General features: G+C 42.1%; 1 protein-coding gene across 1 annotated transcript; it reads right to left on the bottom strand.

Annotated features, from left to right (window-relative positions):
• Positions 1 to 1,270: 1,270 nt before the first annotated feature.
• On the bottom strand, positions 1,271 to 11,645 carry ambp (alpha-1-microglobulin/bikunin precursor). Its single transcript, XM_061698887.1, has 10 exons — positions 11,518 to 11,645; positions 9,607 to 9,749; positions 6,994 to 7,064; positions 6,088 to 6,204; positions 5,912 to 6,013; positions 4,598 to 4,647; positions 3,531 to 3,621; positions 3,276 to 3,443; positions 1,440 to 1,607; positions 1,271 to 1,359 (listed from the first exon to the last, which is right to left on the bottom strand). The coding sequence occupies exons 1-10, from the start codon at positions 11,632 to 11,634 to the stop codon at positions 1,334 to 1,336; spliced, it is 1,053 nt and encodes a 350-aa protein (XP_061554871.1). The 5' UTR covers positions 11,635 to 11,645; the 3' UTR covers positions 1,271 to 1,333.
• Between the last annotated feature and the right edge of the window lie 1,974 nt (positions 11,646 to 13,619).

Here is a 13,619-nt window from a genome sequence, read left to right as displayed (position 1 = left end):
TGTCTAAAAGTCAGATGGGATAGGCTCCAGCAAACCTGTGACTCTAGTGAGAGAAGAACGAATGGAGACATGTTTAATCATATTTTAAATATCATTATAACTTTGTATTCATTTTTTTTCATTTTCAATTTTTTTTATATAAAACATTTTAAATGTTATGTCTTAATCAGCGGCACGGTGGCCGACTGGTTAGAGCGTCTGCCTCACGGTTCTGAGGAGCGGGGTTCAATCCCCAGCCCCGCCTGTGTGGAGTTTGCACGTTCTCCCCGTGCCTGTGTGGGTTTTCTCCGGGCACTCCGGTTTCCTCCCACATCCCAAAAACATGCATGAATTGGAGACTCTAAATTGTCCGTAGGTGTGAATGTGAGTGCGAGTGGTTGTTTGTTTGTATGTGCCCTGCGATTGGCTGGCGACCAGTTCAGGGCGTACCCCGCCTCCTGCCCGATGACAGCTGGGATAGGCTCCAGCACGCCCGCGACCCGAGTGAGGAGAAGCGGCTCAGAAAATGGATGGATGGATGGCTGTCTTAATCATGGTATTTGTGTGCAACCTTTCACGTTTGTATGGAAGACAAAACATATAAAATAAATGAAGAGATTTAAACAACCAAATCAATTAGGATGAGAAAATTTTTAGGGGGGCTAAGACTCCCAAAAATTGGCCAAACCACAAACATCCATCCAACCACTCCCTCCGCTCCAGTCTGCTTTTTCGGTCCAGTTCAATACCATACGATTACGTATCCTGACACATACAGCCTTATACTAAAATTTACTAAATACATTTTTTCCCTTGAAATTCTTAAAATTTTAATGTCTGCAAATGTATTTTAAAAATCAATGAACTGTATTGTAATTTGTCTTGCATGCAAATGTATTTTGTATTTTTAGTATATGGTTTAGTTTTTGAAACATGGACGGTGTTTATTATACAGTAACTAACATTTGATAACTGTTATTATTATGGGTATATAGTCATCTGTAGATGTTTTCATTCATTTTAATAACAATTAGTGTATGACATAATACATAGGTAAGCATACTGCTATCATTGACTCAACTTTGTTGGAAACACTGTGTAGTATTCAAATATTGAATAGTAGTTTGACATACTGATGTCAAGCTATCGTTCTACAGTGCACAATATTTTGCGGTAAATCCTACAAAATATGGCTGAGAACAGGCTTAATCAGACAAAAAAAAATAAAAAATGCTGACACAATTTAAATGTTTTGTTATGAATGTTTCTGATATATTTCGTATCATGATATTTTGCAGACAAAACATCCGGTCAGTGTTTGGCATTTTGACTGTGAAGAGCTTGGGACGTTCCCTCACTCTTCTTCCAGGATTTGTGCACCTGTTGAATAGAAAAAAAGGAAAATCACATGAAATGTTGCCATGTTCGGAGAGGATTTTTTACCGTGTACGGCCCTTCACCTTTAACACCGCAGTACTCGTCGCACTCGGCCTTGCTGTAGAACTTGTTGCCGTTGGTCTGGCAGAAGCCGGGTTTGTAAGGCACACACTCGCCGATGATGGAGCTGAAGGACCAGCTGAGGGGCTCCCCCGTGCACGCAGCGGCGGTCAGCGGGAGACGGCACACAGCTGCAGGGAGGAGGGGAGACATCGCTCAATCATCTCAATGCTTCAAATAGAAAAAAAACCTCGCTCATGAATGCATCATCATATGTACAGTATTTGGGGCGGGGCCAGTTATCCATAATATATCATATATTTGCTGGCGACCAGTCCAGGGCGTGCCCTGCCTGTCGCTCCAAGTCAGCTGGATAGGCTCCAGCTCTCCCGCCACCAACAATCTTACTGTTTGGAACATAGAAGACTACGTCTACAGCTATCTGTGGGGGAAAAAATGAGACAAAACAACAAGGACCTTTTTTTTTTGTTTTCTGACCATTTTTCTGCAAATACTGTAAATGCTCTGAATCATTGCTTCTCAAACTTCTTACACCGAGTACCACCTCAAGAAATACTCAGCCAACATAATGGCCAATATCAAAATACAATAAGATACTACTTGTAGTTTATTCCTAAAATGTTTATTGTTGTAGGCCACAGTAACGTTATGCAATTTAAACACTGCGCTTAAATATAGGAAAACAAAAAACCTGCATTTAGATGCCATCCATCCATCCATTTTCTGAGCCGCTTCTCCTCACTAGGGTCGCGGGTGTGCTGGAGCCTATCCCAGCTATCATCGGGCAGGAGGCGGGGTACACCCTGAACCGGTTCATTGAGATAATGATTTATTAAAAATGTATTGCACATAAATAAATTATTTTTTTCTTAAATATATGTTTAAAAGGCAGTTCTTAAATATTAAATGCAAATCTAAGTACTGTACTTAAAGGTTAAACACAACTAAACTGTACTTAAAAAATCTTCTACTTGAAAAGTCAAAACAATTTAATTTAACTGGATTTAAAAGAACAAAGTTTAAACATGATGTGCAATACGCTTGTTTGTAATGTATGTTTTAAATTTTCTTTCTATTTAATGCAGTAGTTGCTTGAATATTAAACTTACGACTGAACATACAGTATGTGACTTATGTCCACCTGAAATTGCATCGTTAAGTAAAACTGTCTTGTCCCATAAGGGTTGCAACAGCGAGTCTCTTGCATGATTTGCTAAGCACAATTTATAAGATGGATGCCCTTCCTGACACAACCCACACATTTCCCACCCGGGTTTGGGAGTGACAGTGGCCAGGTATTGAGGCACTCGCCAGGACTCAAACCCGCACCGTCTGCACTAAAGGAAGCAGAATGTACTAGCACTACATTACCAGTTGTTCTTCAGTGAAAATAAAATGTAAAAATGGGTTAACCACTGTTCTTCATCACTTCTTGTCAAATCTCAAAGAGTTTTAAAGTTTTAAGTTTTAAAATAAGTTATTTGTCAGTATGTTGATTTATGAAGCCACTAAATCTATAAAATACTCTTATGATTCAAATAATTAAGGCATCTCATAACATTATTACACAAGTGTAAAAAGAAGTTATCCACTTATAAGGTAAAAACAAGAAAGCGCTCCAGTTAAGCTTGATAATAAGAATGCCCCCCCCTCCCCCTCAAAAACAAAAAAACACAAACAAAAACAAAAAAGCCAACCAAAATAAAAAGGATCCTTGGACGCTCACTGAGCTTGTGAGTTATGCTAAGGTCTCACGTGTTGTGCCACTATAGAGGCATAAGAATTTCCCTCCGACATTTTTCCGTTGTGCAAGAACGCGTTTCCACGTGTGAGCTCACCCTCGGTGCGACACCTCTGCAGACACTCCCTCTCGCTCTTGAAGTTGTTCTTGTTTCCCAGACAGCCTCCATACTTGAACACCTGGCAGCTCATGGCGCTGGAGTTGTAGAAGTAGCGCTGGTGCATCCCGAAACACGGCCCCGCTTCCGGCCCTAAAGTGCACGCCTCTGAGAGGACAACAAAGACCAAGAAATAAAAAGCCTCTTTTTGACCCTGTGAGGACTCTTGAATGTTGTTTATTTTCTAGCTCTTACCCGATCCGTTGAACATGAGCGTGTCATCGCCAGAACCGTCCATTTCCATTTCTGCCAGCGCCATGGTGGGTGCTACGTCCCTCTTCTTCCTCTGTGTCACAGACATGTACAATATTATAACATTTTGTGCAGTTGCAACTTTTGCCAGGGAATGGATTAAGACTGTAAAATGTCAGGGAAATAATTGTTGACCTGCATGCGTAAGGCTGGAATGGGTTACAAAACGCTTCAATCAATGAAAGATCTTGCCATGTGGAGTGAGGAGGATCATGACAAAAGTAAATGGTGGGAACGTGTTCATGTTGATCTGAAGGCAATTGGGACCTCAGTCACCAAGAAAACTTTTGTTAACATAAATGAAATCTTGCAGTGCCTGCAAGGGCTCACTGCTGGAAAGTGGCCATGTATAGGCCCACCTTAAGTTTCCCAGTGAACGTCTAAATGACTCAGCGAAGGTTTTGTAGAACGGACTTTGGTCAGATGAAACCAAAGTTGAACTATTTGGCACCAACTCGAACCATCGCGTACGGAGCCAAATTCTGCAGCTCGTATCAGACGTCAAAGTCCACCAGGATGAAGCGTTTCTTGGTATGGGAAAGTCCTCAAATGCTGACTTACTTGGGCTAAGGATGAAATCGACAAAGAAACAAAGCAACTTCATGACGGCCTGTGTACTGCTCCTGTTAATAATAATTTATTTGATCATTTATTTCATCCTACATTGCAGATTGTCCAACGAATGACTCAAAGCACTGATGAACAGACCTAATTTGAATATTGAAGAATCTTGTAATTAAATGCATTTTTATTATAAATACCGTCACTGATGGTGTAGTGATACACTTGCCTGACTTTGGTGCAGGCCACGTGGGTTCAGTTCCCACTCAGTGACGGTATGAATGTGAGTGCGAATGGTTGTCCGTGTCTATATGTGCCCTGCGACTGACTGGCGACCAGTTCAGGGTGTAGTCCGCCTTTCGCCCCAAGTCAGCTGGGATAGGCTCCAGCGCCCCGCGACCCTAACCAGGATAAGCGATGTTGAAAATGTATGGATGGAAGGTAAATACCTCAGGCAAAGTTGTCGGCTCTTCCTCCTGCTCTCCAGGAACACAGTCACCTGTAACAATATTTAACGCAAAAGAAAAAAAATAATAAAAATGGGTGGGTGAGCAGTAGCCTATGCCGGCTGACTTTAGGGTACACCCTGGATTAGTTGCCAGTGAATCACAGGGCACATAAAAAACAAACATTCAAACTCATATTCAGTCCAATAGACAATTTAGTCTCCGATAAGCCTCACATTCATGTCCTATCGGGCCTTTTTGGCCTGTGGGACTCCTGAGGCAGCTGATGGGTACCGGCTGGCCTAGCGGAATGCGGCTTTGGTGGTCGCTGAGGCAAAAACCCGGGCGTGGGAGTTCAGTGAGGCCGTGGAGAACGACTTCCGGGGGGCTTCGAGGAAATTCTGGTCCGCCATTTGGCTTCTCAGGAGGGGGAAGCAGTGCACCATCCGCACTGTGTATAGTGGGGATGGGGCACTGCTGACCTCGACTCAGGACGTTGTGAATCGGTGGGGAGAATATTTCGAAGACCTCCTCAATTAAACCGAGACACCTTCCCTTGAGGAAGCAGAGAGTGAAGCGGCTGGGATGAAAATCAGCACCTCCAAATCTGAGACAGTGGTCCTCAGTCGGATAAGGGTGGAGTGCCCTCTCCGGGAGGAGTTCAAGTATCTTGGGGTCTTGTTCACGAGTGAGGGAAGAATGGAACGGGAGATCGACAGGCGGATCGGTGCAGCGTCTGCAGTGATGCAGACTTTGTATCGATCCGTTGTGGGAAAGAAGGAGGTAAGCCGAAAGGCGAAGCTCTCTATTTACCGGTCGATCTACGTTCCTACCCTCACCTATGGTCACGAGCTGTGGGTCGTGACCGAAAGAACAAGCGGCTGAAATGATTTTCCTTTGCAAAGTGTCCGGGCTCTCCATTAGAGATAGGGTGAGAAGCTCAGTGCAACCAGGAGGAGCTCAGAGTAGAGCCGCTGCTCCTCCGCATTGAGAGGAGCCAGATGAGGTGAGGAGGTCTGTTCAGGATGCCTCCCGGACGCCTCCCTGGTGAGGTGTTCCGGGCACGTCCCACCGGGAGGAGACTCCGGGGACGACCCAGGACACGCTGGAGTGACTACGTCTCTCGGCTTGCCTGGGAACGCCTCGGGATCCCCTCGGAAGAGCTAGAGGAAGTGGCTGGGGAGAGGGAAGTCTGGGCTTCCCTGCTGAGGCTGCTGCCCCCGTGACCCGACCTCGGATAAGCAGAAGACAACGGATGGATGGATCTGCTTGAGAAGTTGCCATTTGGGAGCATGGAAGTGACGGTGTGTGCCGTACCTTTGTTCTGTTTAATGATAATGGTGTCGTCGCACATCCCTTGCTCTCTGACCATCCTTTTAAAGTCATCCAGCACCGTGTCTCTCACGTCCATGGTTCTACCTGTGGGAGGATTGCACAAATTTGGCTGAGGATAAGCCAAACAATGTGATTCTGCATGGCGAGCGTCCACACACTGTAAAGCTTCACTGTGATGTGGCTCTGGCCCTGGGATCTCTCCTTGAGTGATACTAGGAGGGCGTATTCCTCGTAGTTTGTGTGCACCACGAAGGTGTCCACTTCTTTGTCCCACTCTTCATGGAAATTTAGCAGAGTTAGACAAGTTGTGCATTGTGCTGTTAAAATCATTTAAGTCACAGAGAAACTAGAATGGGCTAACTCCATTTGTGTGATTTTTAAGTCAAGTAAAGAAACGAATGGAGAAAAGGCATTTTTCAGATGAACACTGGTCTAAACAATGTTTAGTTAGAGTTTTGACAAATAGTGGGCGGTCCTTTATTACACTCAGCACTTTTCCTGATTCATCAGTACTATACTCTACAAACTCCCATTTCCAAGATAACCCTGCTCATGAAACCATCCTTCCCCTCCTGCAAAAACTTCCAAGTTGAGATTGATAGCAGACTCAGAAAGTTAGTACTGCTTTAACTTGTGTGCCAGGGCTTCTGCATGCTTCATTAAATGTTGATAGATTTGACAGAGGTTTGGATTTAGACCACTACTGCAATAAAAAAATTTCTCAAATCCCAGTTCATTACTTTTCTTTCAGGCAACATAGATGATACTGACCAGGATACAAGCTACAGCATGAAATTGAAGATGATGACAGTACCTTACAGTCATTGTGGGTAAATCTGCAAGCAACGTGAATATCACATATGATCCAAATCCAAAATCATTATATTTGGTCTAATGGCCAAATATGAGGAAAAGCACAATTTCTGTGAAAACAAGTATCCAGAAGAAGTGCTCATTGACATAAAAACTTTAAAGCACTCACAAGCAAATTAACAAAAAAAAAAAAAAGAGAGTTATCCCACTCTAGTTCTCAGTGGCTCATTTATGATGCGAAAGAAACCTACTTTCAAAACGAAAATGTCCTGGTGTTGAAGTCAGATTATAGTCTCCATGTTTCTCCTTACAGATCCCATCTCTGTACAAACATGTGCACGCACACACACACACACACACACACACACACACACACACGCACACAAAATCATACTAAACATACAGTATGTATGCACAATCACATACAGTATCCATTAAAAGTTGTTGCCGTTTCAGAAAGAGACCATTTTTAAACTTTTTATCTATCTATCTATCTATCTATCTATCTATCTATCTATCTATCTATCTATCTATCTATCTATCTATCTATCTATCTATCGATGATAGTTACTGTATGTCACTGTTTTTTATTGTCTTATTGTCGCTGCTCAAAAAAGTCCTTTTGCATTTACATGTGTGTTTTGTAGACTGGTTGTAGACCTCGTGTAAATAATATTTACTGTGTGAACACAAGATCTGTACTTGTCCAAAGTGTACTATGTGATGTTATTATTATTATTATTATTATATAATGGTGTAGATAAATGAGGTAATAATCAAACAAGTACATTACCGTGTAGCAGCTATTGTGTGTGTCGGTGTGCACTGTATTGTGTACACAAAAGTTCTGGTTCTGTATATTGTATGATATACAGAACCATATATACAGTGGGTATGGAAAGTTTTCAGACTCCTTTAAATTTGTAACTCTTTGTTATATTGCAGCCATTTGCTGAAATAATTTGAATTCATTTATTTCCGTATTAATCTACACACAGCACCCCATATTGACAGAAAAAAACTGAATTGTTGAATTTTTTGCCAAATTATTGAAAAGGAAAAACTTAAATCTCACACAGCCATAATTATTCAGACCCTTTCCTGTGACAGGTGCTGTCCATTTCTTCTGATCATCCTTGAGATGGTTCTACACCTTCATTGGAGTCCAGCTGTGTTTGATTATACTGATTGGACTAGATTCGGAAACCCACACCCCTGTCTAAATAAGACCTTACAGCTCACATTGCATGTCAGAGCAAATGAGAATCATGAGGCCAAAGGAACTGCCTGAAGAGCTCAGAAAAAGAATTGTGGCAAGGCACAGATCTGGCCAAGGTTACAAAAAGCATTCTGCTGCACTAAAGGTTCCTAAGAGCACAGTGGCCTCCATAATCCTAAAATGGAAGACGTTTGGGACGACCTGGTCGTCCGGCAAACTGATCAATCGGGGGAGAAGAGCCTTGGAGAGAGAGGTATAGAAGAACCCAAATATCACTGTGGCTGAGCTCCATTGATGCAGTCGGGAGATGGGAGAAAGTTCCAGAAAGTCAACCATCACTGCAGCCCTCCACCAGTTGGGGCTTTATGGCAGAGTGGCCCGACGGAAGCCTCTCCTCAGTGCAAGACACATGAAAGCCCACATGGAGTTTGCTAAAAAACACCTGAAGGACTCCAAGATGGTAAGAAATAAGATTCTCTGGTCTGATGAGACCAAGATAGAACTTTTTGGCCTTAATTCTAAGTGGCATGTCTGGAGAAAACCAGGCAGTGCTCATCACCTGTCCAATACAGTCCCAACAGTGAAGCATGGTGGTGGAAGCATCATGCTGTGGGGGTGTTTTTCAGCTGCAGGGACAGGGAGACTGGTTCCAATTGAAGGAAAGATGAATGCGGCCACGTACAGGGATATCCTGGACAAAAACCTTCTCCAGAGCGCTCAGGACTTCAGACTGGGCCGAAGGTTCACCTTCCAATAAGACAATGACCTGAAACACACAGCTAAAATAACGAAGGAGTGGCAACTCTGAACAACTCTGTGACTGTTCTTGAATGGCCCAGCCAGAGCCCTGACTTAAACCCAATTGAGCATCTCTGGAGATACCTGAAAATGGCTGCCCACCAACGTTCACCATCCAACCTGACAGAACTGGAGAGGATCTGCAAGGAGGAATGGCAGAGGATCCCCAAATCCAGGTGTGAAAAACTGCATTGTATGTGGAGTTTGCATGTTTTCCCCGTGCATGTGCGGGTTTTCTCCGGGTACTTCGGTTTCCTCCCACATCCCAAAAATATGCTTGGTAGTTTGATTGAAGACTCTAAATTGCCCGTAAGTGTGAATGTGACTGCGAATGGTTGTTTGTTTTTATGTGCCCTGCGATTGGCTGGCGACCGCTTCAGGGTGTACCCCGCCTCAATATAGCTGAGATAGGCTCCAGAAGCCCCCGACCCTATATATATATATATATAGATATATATATATCTATATATATATAAATGTATATCCATCCATCCCTTTTCTGAGCCATTTCTCCTCACTAGGGTCGAGGGCCTGCAGGAGCCTATCCCAGCTCTCACCCTAAACTGGTTACCAGCCAATCGCAGGGCACATACAAACAAACAACCATTCGCACACCCATTCCCACCTACGGGCAATTTAGAATTGTCAATTAACCTACCATGCATGTTTTGGGGATGTGGGAGGAAACCGGAGTCCCCGGAGAAAACCCACGCAGGCACGGAGAGAACATGCAAACTCCAGAGAGGCGAGGCCGGGGATTGAACCCCGGTCCTCGGAACTGTGAGGCAGACACTCTAACCAGTCGTCCACCATGCCGCTATACGCATATACTGTAGGCGGCACTGACTTGAGTACGGTTCTGGTCATCTGCAGTTTGTTCTCGGCGGTTCCTCTCTGCAACACCAGCTGGCCGATGGATGAATCCTTTTTGTGGTATTCCATATTTGGGTATGTCTTAGCCACGGCAACATCATGCCAAGTCCCCAAAAACTGGTAGGAAAACATATCTGACATTTACTGGCAGGAATTCCACACATTAGCAGCAATGAACATTTCAGTTCAATTTCAATTTCAATTTCTCGTACAATACTTTTTACTGCTGAGCAAAAAAAAAAAAATTTTTTTAAATGCATTGCCTGGCCAAATTTAGAGATAGAGTTCATTAGAGTGAGTATCCACATTTTGAAAAGTGTTTTATACCTGACATTTATGAAGAAACAATCTTGTTTCAACAACAAGAAACAATCTTGTTTCAAACAATTCTAACACAATCTGAGCAATATAATCAACTCTAAATTTACATTGGCTACTGTTGTCTTGAGAAAGCGCACGACTGAATAAATTCATTTTGGAGGAGAAAATATTTAAAAATATATTGAATATTTACACATTCACCGAATAAAAAAATCAGCATAACTAAAGGTTTGGCCAGAGAGAGAGAGAGAGAGAAAGCTACTGATATGACATCTTCAATTTTGGCTTAAGAACTAAACTGCAAGTATGTTTAATTATTGACTGCAGAGTAATGACAATTTGTTTTAAATAACTTGAATCCAGTGTTTTCTTTCGTCTGAGCAAGATCAGAATGATAGGTGGTCAGAGTTCCACTTCTGCTCGGACCACATCCCCTTTTTGATGGCTACAAATAGGATTGGAAAATTACCTGTGCATTTGGGATCTCAATCTGCAAACTTTAATTGAATGTTCATGTTCAAAACAAGTAAATGTATAAAACCTTCTGTATGTACAGTGCGTAGCGCGCACTGTGATTGGCCAGTATTTCAAGCACTTTCCGTCTAATCATTGGACAATCTCACATGTCAATCATCATGACAACGTCACTAATCTCGAATGTTGTACAGGTGCATCTCGAAAGTAGAATTTTGTACCTCACATTTACATTTATTAAACACAAGAAAATACTTTTTTAGCAGAACAAATCCCACCTAATTTGTATTTATAAAATCATTTTGATCACTTCTAATGTAATATTCTAATTTCTTGATAGTACATTTTTGGTTTTCTTGCTGTAAGATATAATTATCAAAATGATAAATAACTAAATATTTCACTGTGTGCGCAGTGAATCTATATATGAGTTTCACCTTATTAATTGAACTACTGAAATAAAGTTTTCCACGATAGAGAAGGTACCTTTTAACGATGTAAGGTAACTATGACATTCATCTACTATATTAGGCGTTTACTGGACAAGATTTCTTTTGAAATGGGCAAACATTGTATGAAAATAACAAATTATTTATGCTTTAATTGTATTTTGCAACACACAATTGTACCAGGTGGCACATTCGACGAATGGTTAGCACATCTGCTTCACAGTTTTGAGGTCGGGGGTTCGAATCCAGGCGGAATTTGCATGTCCTCCCCATGCTTGCGTGGGTTTTCTCGGGGTACTCAGGCTAACTCCCACATTCCAAAAACATGCATGTTGGATTCAGTGAAGACTCTAAATTGTCCAAAGGTGTGAATGTAAGTGTGAATGCTTGTTTGTCAATATGTGGCGTGACTGGAAACCAGTTCTAGGAGCGTAGCGCCTCTTGCCCAATGTCAGCTGGGATAAGCTCCAGTTCATCTAAGTGGATAAGTGGCATAAAAAATGGATGGATGGGCTGGAATTGTAACAACGCAGGGGGAAAAAAACAAATCTACCTCTATCGATGCATGCTTTTTTCAACTAGAAGTTGATATGCTCACCTTTAAGCAATATAAATTACCCTGATGAAAAAGTGCCACTCACCCTGGTTAGGTCGAAGTTCTCCTGCGTAGGGTAGAAAGGTTCTGGGAGAACAAGAGCCTGGATGGTCCAGGTCCATGCCAGGACTTGCACGAGAGCCAGAAAGACAGTTTTCTGCATGATCTCAGCCTTGCAGTGTGTTCGTCTGTGTGAGCTGATGCGCAGCAATGTCAGTATAAAGCCCACCGGGGCATTGACCGATGTTACACATGTGTCTCGGCCCACCAAAAATCAAACAAGCGAAAGAGCAAAGTCCTGCTTCTCATCTACTGATGGACTTCAAAATTGACAAATCAATACGTGATTATTTGAGGGATTAATAAGTAACTGGTGTGTGGTGCTGTTTGTACTTACATTTGCCTCGGAACTAGCCAAACACATGTTCCTGCAGATTGTACACGTGTTGAGAATAACAGCAATGTGATTCAAAAATGGACTACAGTGGGATACAAACACCATATATAATTGCTTTAGAATGTTTTAAAATCATTTATTAGGATTCAGATTGAAGTGAAGTGTGAAGAAAAAAGTAATAGCTTCCAGCCTTAAAATGACATCATTCTAGCAAATGACCAACACTGCTCTATAGGAGTACAGGCTCAGAGACAATATAATTGACATGGTTTCAGAAACATGTATTAGAACCTTTGTTCTCATTAATGATGATGTCGTCCCTCATTCCATTTATTCTGACCAGCATCTTGAAGTCATCCAGCGCAGCATCCCTCACATCCAAAGATCGATCTAACGAAGACACAAGTCACAATTCTTTGATACTAAACCAGCCTCTCTATTATGGGGTTTGCATGTTCTCCTCGCGCCTGCGTGGGTTTTCTCCGGGCACTCCGGTTTCCTCCCACATCCCAAAAACATGCATGCTAGGTTAACTGAAGACTCTAAATTGCCTGTAGGTGTGAATGTGAGTGTGAGTGATTGTTTGTTTATATGTGGCCTGCGATTGGCTGCCGACCAGTTCAGGGCGTACCCCGCCTCTCGCCCCAAGATAACTGGGATATGCGCCAGCTATCTTATTTGTTCTACTTGCTTTGCATGTATGTTTGTATTTGTATTTGTAGCGATTTATTTTCAAGCATATTAATTTTCTATAAAAGTGGCTGCTGATCTCAAAACCATTACATTTAATTGCCAAGTTGTACTTTTACCTGTTCAAATAGTTTTCAATTCTGCCTAAAACGTTTTATTCCGGTTACTCACTGTAAAGTTTGAAGATAGTGGTCTTATTCTTTGATGCTTTCTCCGTGCTCAGCAGGACCATCATGGCATAGTTGTCATAGTCGCTATGGACCACGTAGGCATCAACATCCACGCTGAGCCCTTGAAGGAGGTAATGCAGTTGGTTAATGTGGTGGGGGGAAAACATTTCGGAATGTTTTTGCGATTAAAATGATGACACCTACTTGAGACGTGGTAGAAAAATTGCCCTGCGGTGTCAGTTAAAGCATATTGAATGGACGTGTGTTTACATGAGCCATTCCTATGGGCAAAATTCAGTGCATGAGCAGTGAGACATAATTCAAACTTCATGTGGGTGTGTCAGTGATAGTGTCGTGATTCTACTTGGCTAGTCACTTTTCTGATGCCTTTTACATATATTACATATACTGTACAATATCAGTGTGCTATGTACAGTATCGTATTTATTTGTGTTGTTATGTTTTTTCGAAAACACCGCTAAAAATAAAATAAAATAAAATAAAGGCCTCCTTTTTTCAGCCCTAGCAAATGGTGTCATAACATTAAAAACAAATTTAACTAGAGAGGTAAAGTCAACCGCCGGCTTGAGATCTTTGTGACTTATGAGGCAAAACGTGAACCATGGAGTCGACACTTAACAACAATGGTAGATCGCATTACATTTTCTATAGAAATTCACTACCTGTATCATTGTGTGTGTTTGGGTTCGACAAAAGACCTCTGGTTATCGAGAACTCTTATCTAATTCATGTAGAAACCTTCAGATTACGAGACCGATAAAAGGTTTGTCCTTGCTTTCTCCTAAATTTTATACATGTAAATAATGACGTGGTGTCCCTTTACGAGACAAATAGCTTGATTTATAACGCTGAAACTTAAAATCACTCTAA

The sequence above is a fragment of the Phycodurus eques genome, chromosome 15 (assembly GCF_024500275.1).
Source record: "Phycodurus eques isolate BA_2022a chromosome 15, UOR_Pequ_1.1, whole genome shotgun sequence".
NCBI classification, from domain to species: Eukaryota; Metazoa; Chordata; class Actinopteri; order Syngnathiformes; family Syngnathidae; genus Phycodurus; species Phycodurus eques.
This window is presented reverse-complemented; position numbering and strand designations above follow the sequence as displayed.